This window comes from Populus trichocarpa, chromosome 8 (assembly GCF_000002775.5).
Source record: "Populus trichocarpa isolate Nisqually-1 chromosome 8, P.trichocarpa_v4.1, whole genome shotgun sequence".
Lineage (NCBI taxonomy): Eukaryota > Viridiplantae > Streptophyta > Magnoliopsida > Malpighiales > Salicaceae > Populus > Populus trichocarpa.
Genome location: NC_037292.2, coordinates 17,689,446 through 17,705,142, shown reverse-complemented (window position 1 = coordinate 17,705,142; position 15,697 = coordinate 17,689,446). Strand labels below are relative to the sequence as shown.

Sequence of the window (15,697 nt, the reverse complement as noted above, 5' to 3'; positions counted from 1 at the left end):
TTGATTTTTTTTAAATTAAAAAATAAATTGACTTGAATATTGACCGGTGGCTTTTCTGGAATCGAGTTTAAAAAATATAATTATAGCACATGCATTAAGAATTTTTTAATTTTTAAGCTATGGGCATGGACCGAACACGGGGTAGATGAATAAATTATATAGTACAAGAAGATCGGTCGCTTCTTATTCGGTTCGGAGAATCCGTTAACCCACAATTTTTTTTTTTTAAAAGGCGACCTTTCCAATACTTTCCAGAATTGACCACGTTGGCTGGTTGTCGACGGCGCTCACTTATTTAAACCCCAAACCAACTCTCCCTCGACTTCCCTTCCCTTTTTCCTTTTCACACCAGAAAATTCTGATCTCGAAAGCTAAATTATTAATTTAAATCATAATCAACATCAATGGCATCGTCAGCGCAATTAATGGGAGGGGGGAGTGTTGGCGGCGGCGGTCCCCGTTACGTACAAATGCAATCAGAGCCATCAACGCCGTTACAACCACCATCATCCTCAATCATATCTTCCTTCTTCTCTTTCCGTCAAGGTTCGACACCGGAATCCGGCCGGATTTTCGATGAATTACCACAAGCTACTATTGTATCCGTCTCTCGACCCGACCCCAGCGATATTAGTCCTGTTCAATTATCTTATACTATCGAAGTTCAATATAAGCAGGTACCGATACGCGATCAATTAACCGAATTTGAACTAGATTTTGTTTTTAGGTTTCTAAATTTTGTGTGCGAATTTGATTCTTTAGGTTTTGAATTTTGACTATTCAATTTGAATTTGAATTTGAATTTGAATATTCTTTAGGCCGTGTTTGGATGCTCTAAATATTAATAAAAAAAGCTAGTAAAAAGTAATTTTTTGAAGCTACACATTAGGTATTGAAACATTATTGAATCCTCTAATTTGTACAGAATCTTTTGACTATAATTTCTTTTCTTGTTTTCTTGAAGAAACAGTATTGTACAATTTTATTTTATTTTTGGAATTAGTAGGGGCAAATAAATTTGAAATTTTTAACGTGCAATTTTATTTTGGTGAATGTAGTTCAAGTGGAGATTATTGAAGAAAGCGGCACAAGTGTTTTATTTACATTTTGCATTGAAGAAACGGGTGTTTTTCGAGGAAATTCTTGAGAAGCAAGAGCAGGTGTGTCTGTGTGTGTGGTGGATGGCATTGGTTGTGTTTGTTACTTTTGTAAATGAATTCTTTGAGGTTGTTATGTTGGTAATTTGATTTTTTTCTGGGAAGGTGTGTGGTTTTGATGTGCTTTTTATTGGAAAATTATATTAAAGGTTAAAGAATGGCTTCAAAATCTAGGAATAGGAGATCATACACCAATGGTTAATGATGATGATGATGCCGACGATGAGACCATTCCATTGCATCATGATGAGAGTGCCAAAAACAGGTCACAGCTTACACGTTTGTGTAATTGTTAAACATGAATTATGTCCTTGTCTTCAGTAATTCTCATAGTTCTTACAGGTGGTTTTTCTGTTCAGAGATGTTCCATCAAGTGCTGCTTTACCAGTTATCCGTCCAGCGTTGGGAAGACAGAATTCAATGTCGGACCGTGCAAAGGTTACAATGCAACAATATTTAAACCACTTTTTAGGGAACATGGATATTGTGAACTCCCGAGAGGTATTCTTCTTCTTCTTTTTCAAGTTTCTGGTTCTTGTTGAATTTTGTTGCTATTGTTATTTCGGAATAAGTATTTCTCATTTAAATGCATATCATAGATTAACTTTTATATGGTGGTGACTTCAGAAAAATGTAAATTTTAGATAGATAGATCTGATAGCTCTACTAGCTTTTTCTATGAAATCCAATGTGAGGGCCAGCTCAACCTATTTGTTTTAGGTCCTAGATGCCCTCTCTTTTTTTTTTCTTTTTTTTTTCTCTTGTCCTCCTATATATAAGATGTGAATATTTTTTTAAGAAAAATCAAATCCAACTTTCTTTTTTCTTCTTCCATGATGCTTTAGGAATTTGTTAATTTAATATTCTAGAATCTGACAATGATCAATTAAGTTCCACACTGTCTTTTGAATTTGTTATGTGATGTTCAAGCCAAAAGCAACGCACCAAGCATCTCATGGAAGCATCAATTTCTCTTCCTTGCTCAATTGCATGTCCTAATCGGTGCTTCATGTCTTCTGCTCTTGTGTATCTATGATGGAGTTTGACTACTTTATGGGTCTTTGAACTCATCATAAGCATGCCGGCAGTTCATTTAAACATGAGGCATCACTTGAACTGCTAGGCTGCCATTCATCTGTGCAACTTTTAGAAACATCATTTCCTTGAATGCTTGAATCAATTGATATCTATTTAAGTCAAGAACTTTCTCTGTTTGCGTGGTGTGACGATGAACTGTATGAACCTATCATTGAGAATTTGTATTAGAGAATAATATAAATCATATCCTGGGACCTCACCTAACAGCTTAAGCTATTGGGTTGAGATGGTTCTTTGACATGGTATCAGAGCCTTGATGACTAAGCGGTCACGAGTTCGAATCTCACCATTCCCATTTATTTAATAAAAATTAAGCACATGGTATTGTGGGCCTGTGCAAGTTTCAAGACCAAAAAGTTTTCACTTGAGGGGGTCTGTTAGAGAATAATATAAATCATATCCTGAGACCTCACGTAATAGCTTAAGCTATTGGGTTGATATGGTTCTTTGACAATTTGAATAACACGTGCTTCCTAGTTCAATCCATAATCCCAAAGTCTTGGTTTTTGAAACCTGATGATTTGAAATTAAAAATATTTTCTTGCTTTTAATTTTTACTGCTTCTTGGTTGCTAATTGGCATGCATTTCACCATGCTGTTGTAGGTTTGCAAGTTTTTGGAGGTCTCTAAGCTGTCATTTTCACCAGAATATGGCCCTAAGCTGAAAGAAGAATATGTTATGGTGAAGCATCTACCACGAATAGTGAAGGATGATGATTCCAGGAAATGTTGTGCTTGCAGTTGGTTTAGTTGCTGTAATGACAACTGGCAGAAGGTAATGCAATCTTGCCCAAAACTAGGTCTGCCCCTGGCAGAAGGTAATTTGTCATTTTTGTGCGTGCACAATTGTGCAAAAAATGAAGGTTTCTGTGTAGGGTTCTTCATCATTACTTTTAGTTTTATTGACAGTGTTGAATGATATTATGAGTATTTAACACTGAATCTTCTTCTGAGAACGCACATACAAGACCTCACAAATAAATGTTTGCACAAACATGTGCATTTGTGCAGGTACCTCGTCATTTTCTCCTTTATTGATTTAGATGGTTTGGAAATACTTCTGGTCTATATATTCCAATTAGAAATCTTCTTGAGAAGAAAGTCAAATTTTGTTGGGTAGACTTGAAGTCTGGTATAAAAGCAGAGTTTCTTTATGCATTGGCTTGTATTGTGGAGCTCAAATGTAAAAGGGGCACCACATATGCTGCCTAAGGTATATGCAGAAGCAACTAAACAAAATATCATCGTCATGTCCATACAGTTTGCTGGACAAGACTTGGTGAAATGCCTGATCCTTGCACATAATTCTGCCAAATTATCTGAAAGTCCTTGACATGATAACCTCAATTCATTTTGCAAGATAAAGAATATGCTGTAGCATTGCATCTCACAATTTTTACCCTTTATGTATCTTATTCCTTAAGATCCAGCATTTGCAATTTCCTTACAAAATCACAACTAGTTTATTGGATATTGCTGCAATCATTCAAACTTGATAATTGGATCAAAATTTTAGATAGAACAAATGTTGTTTATCATTCTAAAGCTAAGAGGGAATTTGCAAGTAGTGGCAAGGGAAAAGATAAGTTCAACAATAATTTCCCCTGGAGATGCATGACAACTTTTGTGGTCTAATTGGGGGCTTCTTGATGGTACACCAACAATAGAATGCTGTAATTTTATCCATAACATTAAGAGTCACACAGCATTGTCCATGTTTTCTGATTTTCTGCAGGTGTGGGCTGTTTTGAAACCAGGATTCTTGGCACTGCTGGCTGATCCTTTTGATACCAAGCTTTTGGATATAATTGTTTTTGATGTATTACCTGCTTCAGATGGAAGTGGTGAAGGCCGAGTGTCATTAGCAGCGGAAATAAAGGAGCGGAATCCTTTACGACATGGTTTTAAGGTAAGCAGCGTGTAGATTCTTTCTTATGTGGTGGTTTCTCTATCGTGCTTTTGTAACATGTAATCTTAAAATTTTGATGACATTATTTTGTACACGATCTGCCCTTATGCTTTGCTGATGATGACATATCCTGGCTTTGGCGTTAGCTGCTTTACTTGTTTAAGGATCAGTTACCACACACAAGCACATTGTAAGCCGAAAAGCTATTGTAGTACAATACTGTTTTAATGGTAAGGCAGCCTAGATGATAGCCATTACATTTTCAAAAGTGAGTGATCCTTCCCTGTATGTCAAAGTCTGACTGATTACATGGGTGGTATTTTTAGGAAATGTCTAGTAAACAACTTAGCAAAGAAATATAGGTCAATTTATGCTAGATGCCTCTAGATACAACAGTTTCTTAGGTACTATATGTTCAATTTATTAATAGTGAATCCCAGCTATCATAATTCAGGCTAAATTGCTTAGTTCACTTTTATCAGTGACTTCCAGTTCTGTCAGTACCAATTAATTTTTTTCCTCGTACTTTCTAAAGCCTTCTGTAACTTTTGAAGTAAAACTCACCGTTTCTTTTTCCAGTTATAGAATGACTTCAGAACAAGTGAAAAATTCATTTCGAATCTGGTTATTACATTAGATATTCTAGTTTGTTTTTCCTTCTAAAAGTTCTTTAAGCTTTTTCAAAAGTAGTTTTTTGTGCTTACACAAATCCTCACAAATAAAGAATAAGAAACAAAGGGGAAGGGCTATCAGTGTATCATATTGTCTTGCTGCATGACATTTTATTAGTTTTTGCTGATTTAATTACAAAACTGACCTCCATTTTCTTTTTTGCTGACTGGTTTTCATTTAGATATCTGAGCTTGCCTTAAGAATACTATGTCTTCCTATGATAGAGGATCCTTAAACAACCAAATGACCTCCAAATCATATATGAGATTACACAAGAGAATACCACCACCTAAACAGCTGAACAAAAGACTTTAAGAACAAGAAGCTCACAGTAAAGCCAGGACCTCAACAACTAAAATCTAAACCATCGTGAAACAATGAGCATTCTGATTGGACCATGATCGAGTGTTTGGAGAGCATTAAAGAAGTACAACCAGCTTCTTCCAAGCAATTAGTCCATCCACTTAAATTAAAATTACTACAATCCAAAAAACACAGCAAAACAAAACTCAAACATAGTTGAATCAAAATGAGGAAAAACTTCCAGCTACAATCTTCAAGACAATACCAAGTTAGAGGTCCTTTCTATATCACCTAATATCATGGAAACTGCAACTTCCTTTCATACCTGGATCTACTTCTTGGTCTCCATTTTGGTTAGTTCTCGTTTAGAAGAGATTGATAGAACAGAAAATCCTTGCATGGGAAGGAGACAGAGCTGCAATTGTAAGTTTAACCTGGATGGTAGAAAATCAGGGTTAATAATTCATGTTTTGTGTAAAGTGAAAATACATCCAAACAAATTGAAGTGCAGTTTTATTCAAAAAAGAAAGAAACAAAGAAATTTTTGGAAACTTCGTTGTTTTTCATGCAAAAAATTCCAGTGGGCTGTACTATTAGACAAAATACTGTGCCATTAGTGCCTCTTGAAGCAAAGTAGTGGTGTCTGAGGAAATTGTTTAAATTTGTGATGGATATTCCTCTTCATTACAGTTAAATTTATTAATGATTTTTAGAGATGAGGAAATTGTATCAGATAATTTCACTCGCTAACAGATGATTGGAAACTTTAAAGGTTGCATGTGGAAACAGAAGCATAGACTTGAGATCTAAAAATGGTGCTAGAGTTAAAGATTGGGTTGCTACAATTAATGATGCTGGACTTAGGCCTCCTGAGGGTTGGTGTCATCCTCATCGTTTTGCCTCTTTTGCTCCTCCTAGAGGTTTGTCTGAAGATGGTAGTCAGGCCCAGTGGTTTGTAGATGGTAGGGCAGCTTTTGAAGCCATTGCTTTATCAATTGAGGATGCTAAATCTGAGGTCAGCTCCAGTACTTAGGATCAGCACTACTCATTAGTATTTATTCTGCCATATAATTTATATTTGGAAATTCTGTGCAGATATTTATTTGTGGCTGGTGGCTGTGCCCAGAGCTTTATCTACGACGTCCTTTTCGTGCTCATGCCTCCTCTAGACTTGATTCTTTGCTGGAAGCCAAAGCTAAACAAGGGGTTCAGGTGCAAACTGCTTGTTTATTGTTCTTCTTTCTGCTTTGACGCTTTGTTACTTGTGATGGTTGATTTGAGAGCGTTTGGGATCGCGGTGCAAACCGCGTTCCCCCAAAATTCAATTTGTTTTTTGCTATAAATTAATTTTTTTGGTATGTTTTGGATCGTTTTGATGCGCTGATCTAAACAATGATTTTTAAAAAAATAAAAAAACATCATTTTGATGCATTTCGGCACGAAAAACACTTTGAAAAGCAACCGCAACCACACTCCCAAACATGTGATATTTGTTTTTATTTATAATATGCACAAAACTTTTGGAGCATTTTTCTTTTATTTTTTTAAAGCATAACTAAAGGTATTAAAATGGAGGATAGGCCATGAATCTTTTTCATGGGCGCAGATGTTCTCTGGATTTATGGAAATAGGGGCATGAACTTTGGGAGAATAAAAAGACAGCTTCTGTGAGAACTGTATCCCACTACATTTCTTTTCCACATGCACATGTGCTTCCTGGTTAAATGGTACAATTACATATAAACTTTGGGGTACTGATAAAGTTTTAAAAATTATGGAAAACCCTCAACAAATAAAATAGAATTTTATCAAGATTCCTTGGCAAGAATTCTTCTGACTTGCTTTGGTTATGGATGACCACTGATGTAATCTTAATTTTTCACTGCAGATATATATTCTTCTCTATAAAGAGGTGGCTCTTGCTCTGAAAATTAATAGTGTCTATAGCAAGACAAAGCTTCTTAGTATCCATGAGAATGTGAGAGTGCTGCGCTATCCTGACCACTTTTCTACAGGTGTTTACCTTTGGTATGCATTATTGGACAGGCTTAAACAGTGTCAGTGAGAACCAAATTTGAGTTATCTTCATGACAATGAGTTTTTCAGTTTCTGATATATATTTTGATTATGTTTAGGTCCCACCATGAAAAGCTTGTCATTGTTGATCACCAGATTTGCTTTATTGGAGGACTGGACTTGTGCTTTGGTCGTTATGACACTTGTGAACACAGAGTGGGTGACTGCCCTCCTCAAGTATGGCCAGGAAAGGATTATTATAATCCAAGGTAATTCGTTTTTCCTCTACTCAAGGAGTGTTTATTTTTGTGGTTGGATTTGCTTTTCAAAGTGTTCTTCAAATTACTTTTTGTCCGAAAAAGTATTAAATCAATGCTTTTATATGCTTTTTGATTGTTTTAATATGATGATGTCAAAAATAAAATAAAAAAAATCCAAAAAAATCATTTTGATATATTTTCAATTGAAAAACACCTTGTACCGCATTACCAAATACAAACTCAAATGCCTTTTCTTAGAATGTTCAATGAACATCTGTTGAGAGATGATGAAACATAAGAATGATTCGTTACTTTGGTTATCTTTTGATTCCATCTTATATCTGTTGTCACTGGTTTCTGCTGTTTAATTAACGTACTATATGCTTAATTGCAGCTACAAGATTGTTCAAAGTAATAAACACAAATAGATGCTCAATCAAAGACAATCAATTGAAGTGCTTATGTTATTGTACTTGAAGTAAATCTTACAACAGTTTGCCAATAGCATTTTTGTGCAATGTTTTACTGTGTTTGAAAAGGCGGTGCATGTGCTTTTGCAAAAGTGCATCTGGGCTGAAAAGGCATCAATTTGAAGCTTTTTTTGGTGCTTTTAAATGGTTTTGACATTGTCATATCAAAACCATCCAAAAGCATGCAAACATTTTGATGTTGTTTTAGTCCCAAAGTTTTTTGAACATCATTTTCAAACGCAGCCCAAACTCATTACCAAACACATTCTAATCATAAAAAGACTTCTGTTCAATGAGTCATCTGAAAATTATGACTGATTAGTGTGGTGTGCAATCAGCATATTAATTTACTGGATTAGAAGTAGGGTTTGCATTTGCTGGATTTATGAAATGAATTTTCTCTTCATTTTCCAGGGAATCTGAACCAAATTCATGGGAAGATATGATGAAAGATGAACTGGATCGTGGCAAATATCCTCGCATGCCTTGGCATGATGTCCATTGTGCTCTTTGGGGACCACCTTGCCGTGATGTAGCTAGGCACTTTGTACAGCGTTGGAACTATGCCAAGGTCAAAGTTTAGCACCAATTAGTATGGTTGTGCTGCTGGTTGGGGAAAGCTTTTAATTTTAACATGAAAATACTTTTTTCCTTTTCCAGAGAAGTAAAGCTCCATATGAAGAAGCTATTCCACTACTTATGCCTCAGCAGCACATGGTTATTCCACACTATATGGGGCAAAACAGAGAGATGGAAGTTGAAAGAAAGGGTATCAAAGATGATGTAAAAGGAATCAAACGGCAAGATTCATTTTCATCTAGATCATCTTTACAAGACATCCCTCTTCTTTTGCCTCAGGAAGCTGAGGGGCCTGATGATTCTGGTGTAGGTCCAAAATTAAACGGGATGGACTCTACCCCTGGCAGAAGCCTTCCACATGCTTTTTGGAAATCCAAAATTGAATTGGTTGTTCCAGATATTTCAATGACAAGCTTCGTAGATAACAATGGCTCAGATCTTCATGTGAAAATGTCATCAGATTTCTCGGCGCAGCCTGGCACCAAAGCTTCAGACTTGGAGTGGTGGGAAACACAAGAAAGGGTTGATCAGGTTGGTTCTCCAGATGAAAGTGGCCAAGTTGGTCCTCGTGTTTCTTGTCATTGTCAGGTGGGTTACAACTCATGATGTTTTATGCAATTCTTATTTAACATGACCAAGAAAGCATAAGAGACCTACCTTGAGTCATCTGATAATCTCAGTCCTCAATGCCATCATGGGATCTTATTTAACATACTTTGCCCCAAATTTCTTACTGTTCATGATATGTGTAGATTAAGTATTGCACGCCTTATGGCTAGCCATAGAAGCATCTAATTCTTATTTTAATCTACTGGATGTAAAACAAATTTAGAGGAACTGAAAGGTCTGTCCATTTATTGAAAAAAAAAAAGAGAAGAAATGTGAAAATCTAAAACTGGTGCCAGCCTTGAATTCTGCATTTGGAAAGAAAAAAGTGAAGGTCTAATATCTGTTACTATATGCTTTTGAATCTCACCCAGGAATTCTATTGGTACATGACCAATGATGAATGTTGTACAATTGGTAGAGAACAAGTTATTTGGTGTTTTTGTTGCTGGTGATTAATGTGTATAATTGGAAGAGCATATGTGTTTCTGTTTTAATTTCACATTCTACAAGACAATACAATTGTTTTTTTTTTCCATTAACTTTACCATTATTATTTAGCACTTTTTATGTTTATATATAATCCTTAAAACTTAATCTGTATCCTCTGGCATCAATGATTTCTCTCATTTTCCAGGTCATAAGGAGTGTGAGTCAGTGGTCTGCTGGAACAAGCCAAATTGAAGAGAGTATTCACTGTGCTTATTGTTCTCTTATTGAGAAAGCAGAGCACTTTGTCTACATCGAGGTATAAACTATTATGCATTATTTATTGTTTCTTTCAGTGAATGGAACCAGCTGCCTATCGAAGAACTCAAGGACAAGGACATCCAGCTCCATTTGAATAGATTCCTTGGTGGAATTATATTTTGAGCCACTCAATTGAAAAGATTGTGTGCTGTTCATTCTTCTCACAATCATATCGACTAGAATTGAGTTTTTCAAGTCATCTCGAACAGCTGCTTGCAAAATTACCATCTTATTATATAGGTTCAGTCACCGAGAGTGGGATCTTGCATCACTGGCAAGGAAGAGTGCCATGAGTTTGGTTTAAAGCACAAAATAAAAAAGGGGCTGTACTTGATGCTAATGGTGCAGTGACAAAAGATTTCAAGTGCTAAGTATTTATCTAAATGGTTTTTAGATAGAGCAAAGGGTAGAATGGCAAGGAGAAACTTGTATCCAACACAAACTATAAGTGTTCAAGCTTTATCTCGTAATATAGAGGGTTGGTATTCGCACAGGGGCAATCCCATCACTAAACTACCCAACTGCACTCGGTACCCTTCACCATCTCCTCAATATCAGGCGAAGGCAATTGATTCCAGTTTCATCTGTTATCCAGAGTCATGAGTTCATTTAGACACTTTGATATTACATTATGGACTTGCTCATTTACATTTTCTAAGATTGCATCTTGAAAGACATGTATATGAGCCTGGGCCCTGGGTAGGCTAAGGAAAGGAAAAATCAAGACTGTAGAACTGTGGCCTAGGATGAATGGGTTTAGGCCACAGGAAGTGGATTTAGTCAGTTTTAGAGGGGAAGTGTTATACATTGTTGGAAGCTGTGAATTGATTGCTGCTTAGAGAGAAAGAATAATAAACTTTATACAGAAGAATAGCTTTTCATCTATGTGGAAACAGCGGGGAAATATTAATGGATGTCACTTTCTAATGATTCTAAAGAGTTTTCTTTAATGCTGGCAAAAGCATCAAGAAAGATTTTACCATAAGCTTTTAATAATTTGGTTAACAGATGGTTATGTGAATGAGCAGAGTAAAAGAATTAATTTTATTAACTGTAATTATTCTTTATTTTTGCTGTCTTTCTAATCACCATGAAAGTTTCATATTTTAATGTTAAAGCAGCTTTTTAAAGTCTGAAGTTATTCATTTTGCCTGACTTTTGCTTTATTGCTGGGTTTCCCAGAATCAATTTCTTATATCAGGTCTTTCAGGAGATGATATTATACGGAATCGTGTGTTAGAAGCTTTGTATCGGCGTATTATGCGAGCATTTAATGATAAGAAATGTTTCAGGGTCATAATTGTCATACCGCTGCTTCCAGGTTTCCAGGTTCTAATTCTTGGCTCATTCCCTGAAATTTGAAATCTGAATGTTCCTTTTCTTTTTCTTTTGTTGGCTCAAGTTTTAGTCTCACAGGGTGGTGTAGATGATGGTGGTGCAGCATCTGTCAGAGCCATAATGCATTGGCAATATCGAACTATTTGCAGAGGACAGAATTCAATATTGCATAATCTTTATGATCATCTCGGTCCCAAGACACATGATTACATTTCTTTCTATGGCCTTAGATCTTATGGTCGACTTTTTGATGGTGGTCCTGTGGCCACTAGTCAGGTTTTTTCTTTGATGCATAGATATTGTACAGTTCATTAACTTCATCTTTATTTTGCTCCACGGTCATTGACAAAATGCTGTTAGCACCTCACCTCAATCTATAATATTTGGTGATTTATTCACTTCATCTATTAATGTACAAGCTTCTTTACATTTGACACAATGCTTATTGATCCTTACTGTACCTACAGGTGTATGTCCATAGTAAAATCATGATAATAGATGACCGTACAACCTTGATTGGATCAGCCAATATCAATGACAGGAGTCTGCTTGGGTCACGAGATTCTGAGGTGTCACTTTTTTCCATGTTTTTCTACAAGCTTTACTGTTTTGAGAAATTTTGATTCTCAAAGTTAAAACATGCCCGATACAATTAAGAAATGATCATCTGTCCCGGTTCAAACTTTAAACAGAGTGCCCTTGATAAAGTTTGTCACTGGAAAAGAACAACGATAAAATTGGATCTATGATGAGTAAGTGAGCACGAGTGAAAGAGAATGAGAATTGATATTATAGCATATGGGCAGTAAAACTTTTAACGATGAAGGAATATTATTACATTGTTTCTTTGTGACAATATTTTTTAGATTGGGGTACTTATTGAAGACAAAGAGTTAGTGGACTCGTTAATGGGAGGGAAGCCTCGGAAAGCTGGAAAATTTACTCTTAGTCTTCGCCTTTCATTGTGGTCTGAACACCTTGGTCTTCATTCCAAAGCGGTTAGTGTTTGTGATTGTAGAAATATTGACTGCTCCACAGTGGAGGAAATCACAGCACTGATAGATTATTGCTAGCTGCTTTCCAGCTGACTCTTTACATTCTTTTTTCTTTTAATCTCAGATCAATAAAGTAATTGACCCAGTAATTGATTCAACCTACAAAGACATATGGATGTCAACTGCAAAGGTGAGAACAAAAATGGTTTCATTTTAGCAGACTATTTAATTCAGTACCTTTTCTTTTTCAAAACTTAGATTCAATGCGAAGAACATTTGGGAACTGCTGCCTGTTTGTTCAAATATCCCATGTATATATATATATAGTGTCAGATAAGATGTATGTTGTTTGTTTATGCTGAATCTGGAGGTCTTCCCATATGTATTGAGGGCTGAGTTCAGGGGTTCAAAAGCTTGCATTAAAATAGGGTGTAAGTTGCTAGGCATTGTCTTGTGTAGTTTCCAAGTTCTTAAACAAAACCTAATAGTGCCACATTTGTATAACACCCTTTTACAACACGCTGAATCTTTTAGCTTATTTTGTCTTTATCGGATAATTTCATTTTAATCCCTGGATTTGATGCTAGAATACATGTTGGTCTTAAAATATTTTTTGAATTATCAATATAAGCAAAAATAACCAGCTTTTATGTGATAGATTTGTGATAATATTCAAACCTAACACAATATAATTAAGTATTATAGATTGAAATATTTTTCCAAGTCTATTAAAATTTTCTGCGCTGTCTATGATAATATCTTATGATCCTAATTGAACTTTCAGGATTTGTCCATAATAATTCCTTACGAATATCTGCTTCTTTAGTTTCATCTAGTTTTTAAATCATTTGATAAAAAAAAATCGACTTCTTTCATTGATAACCTAACCTTTGCACTCTTCTTTCACAATATCAACAAATATAGATTTCTTGTTCTTATAACTTGTAAAACACATTAACAAAATATTTAAAATATCAAGTCAAGTTATGTACTTGAAATAATCATGCTCCCCTTCATCTGCGATGCTTTTTTCCAATTTATCAATTAGTAAATATATGACCAATTTTTCCTTACTTGAGTAATTTGTTTTAAAAAATGAAATCATTATCACATGCATCCATATAAATTACTTGATTAATAAAGTTTTTTTCTTGTAATTTTACTGGAACTTAATCTTTTCATTTATATTCAAGTATTGGCCATCCATCAATAGCAACAGGACCCAATTTTGTACTGTCTCCTCTCTAGTGAAACCATTAAAAGATGTATTAGTTTCTTCGAGTGTAGATAGATTTTGCGTTTTCTCCTCCTTTCACTTTTGCTTGAAAGGTTTTTAATTCATGATAATTGGATTGGATGATCTAGTTCATATAGTTTTGTCGATTGGACTCATCTACTTTCTTTAGATGTGTTTTTTTCTTCTAAAAACTAGCAAAAAGTGAACTACAGTATTATATATCCCATCTCTGTTGTAAACTTGAGTAGATGTATCAAGACTCCAGGGGCAAAAGAAATTCTTCCTCTGTTGTAAACCAGATATAAGGGGGGTAAAAATGATTCTCTGTATCGTATCGGCTATAAGAATTGCTTTTTGCATGAGGTTGTCTGCTTGGTGCTTTTGCATTTGCCTCGAATTTGGCACGTAAACTAACGATTTATTGATGATTCTCATTTGACAGACAAATACCATGATCTACCAGGACGTCTTCTCTTGCGTGCCTAATGATCTTATACATACCAGGTATGATACTTCACTTATCATCTCCCCTACCATGCTCTCTAATTGGGTGCGTGCACGCGCGCTAACTGATTGCTTTCTGTCCCCGAACACCCGCAGAGCCGCGCTCAGACAAAGCATGGTGTCCCGGAAGGATAGGCTTGGTCACACCACCATCGATTTAGGGATAGCCCCCCAAAAGCTTGAATCTTACCAAAACGGAGACATAAAAAACACCGATCCACTGGAGAGATTACAGTCGACGCGAGGACATCTTGTTTCTTTCCCTTTGGAGTTCATGTGCAAGGAAGACTTAAGACCTGTGTTTAATGAGAGCGAGTATTACGCGTCCCAAGTTTTTCATTAAGAGTAGAGGGTCGGTCCGTTCCAAGTCCCAGTCTTTTACTTTGCTGGGTCACTGGTTACTGGTTTTCGAACCAGTGATGATTCCTGATAATGTCATCAGCCATTGTTTTATAGCGTTCAAATCAATTCGTAAAAAGAATCCTTAAATCTTTTTTGTTCTTCTTTCTTTTCCTTTTCGAACTTGCAGAAAAATACGAGGGATAGAGATAAAAGAGAGCTAGCTATATCTGTAAGTGATGTATCTTGAACATTGTTGTATTAAAAAAAAAAAAAAAAACCAAGTATACGTACTTTCAGCAGCATTGCTCTTCAAGTTTTTTTTTTTTTTTTTTTCCATCGAAAAGATTATTAAATCAGTCAATTTTTTCTTGGGTCCCTGGTCTTTGCAATTTAAGTATGAAGAGAAAATTGAAATATATAGAAAGTTAATGTGCACAAAGTAGCAAAGGAGAGGTGCTATTGTATTTTTAAAATTTATTTTTGATTTTGATATATTAAAATGATTTAAAAATATTTAAAAATAATTAATTTAAAGTAAAAAAAATTCAATTTTTTTATAATGAACATGTTGAAAGTAACTCAATGATGAAGAAACTACTTTAATAAAGGAAATCCCCAACTAACTTGCTTATTATGCATAGGAAAAATAGGTCACAAAAGAGTTTTTAAATTTAAATTTTAATTAAAAAATGGATTAAGAAAAAATTTAGGATAATTGTAGTTATCAAATGAATTATTTTAAGGCCAATATTACTTTTTAAATATCTTCAATCAAGATATTTTTTTTCTATATATTTAGTTTTTTTTTCAAATCAATTAAAAGATATTCAAAAGATATATCGATGAAGTGAATTTAAGCTAAGATTATTACAAAATAAGAGAAATCTTTTAGAAACACAGAGAGAAGAAGAAAAATAATGGTTCCTCTTATTTATTCAGTATAACTACGAGCCCAACTAACAAAATAACTATTTTTTAATTAATTCTAAGAAAATTTTCAAGAAAAATAAAAAAATCATTCAAGTTTAATCTATAAACATACAAAATAATAATTTATAACAAATATATTTTCAAAACAAATATAATATCAGCATGCATGCATACTAACATGTGTATCCAAATTTATAAATTATATTAATTTAAGATTCTAATATACATACTAATAATAAAAATATATATACTTAAATTAAAATAAAAAAAATATTTATTTGTTAAAGCACTTTAAATTAATAAGACTTCTGTTCTTGTTTATTGTTTTTCACTAGTATAACTAGGATGTTTGCAATACGTCTCTCAAGATTCTAACACCACTATCTTGGTTTTTCTATATAAGATATCTAAACCAAAGATTATGTAATTCAAATATCTTTTAATAAGATGAATCTAAACTCTGGAATTAAGAAAAATCAAATCATAAAAATTAAAAGAAAACATTAAAAATAAGGTGAGAAAGAGTAGAAA

General features: G+C 34.6%; 1 protein-coding gene across 6 annotated transcripts; it reads left to right on the top strand.

Moving 5' to 3' along the window:
* Window positions 1-212: 212 nt before the first annotated feature.
* Window positions 213-14,535, top strand: LOC18101895 (phospholipase D zeta 1). Of its 6 annotated transcripts, none has more exons than XM_024607260.2 (20): window positions 216-677; window positions 1,059-1,160; window positions 1,307-1,422; window positions 1,517-1,658; window positions 2,860-3,030; window positions 3,991-4,164; window positions 5,912-6,154; window positions 6,235-6,351; window positions 7,028-7,167; window positions 7,275-7,424; window positions 8,300-8,456; window positions 8,546-9,052; window positions 9,708-9,818; window positions 11,003-11,149; window positions 11,237-11,434; window positions 11,626-11,727; window positions 12,025-12,156; window positions 12,278-12,343; window positions 13,833-13,894; window positions 13,991-14,535. In XM_024607260.2, the coding sequence occupies exons 1-20, from the start codon at window positions 405-407 to the stop codon at window positions 14,235-14,237; spliced, it is 3,357 nt and encodes a 1,118-aa protein (XP_024463028.1). In that variant the 5' UTR covers window positions 216-404; the 3' UTR covers window positions 14,238-14,535. The 6 variants fall into 6 exon arrangements, with proteins under 6 accessions (XP_024463027.1, XP_024463029.1, XP_024463030.1 ...); XM_024607263.2 differs by having other exon boundaries at window positions 634-677; window positions 1,332-1,422; XM_024607259.2 differs by having other exon boundaries at window positions 213-677; window positions 13,833-14,535.
* The last annotated feature ends 1,162 nt before the right edge of the window (window positions 14,536-15,697 follow it).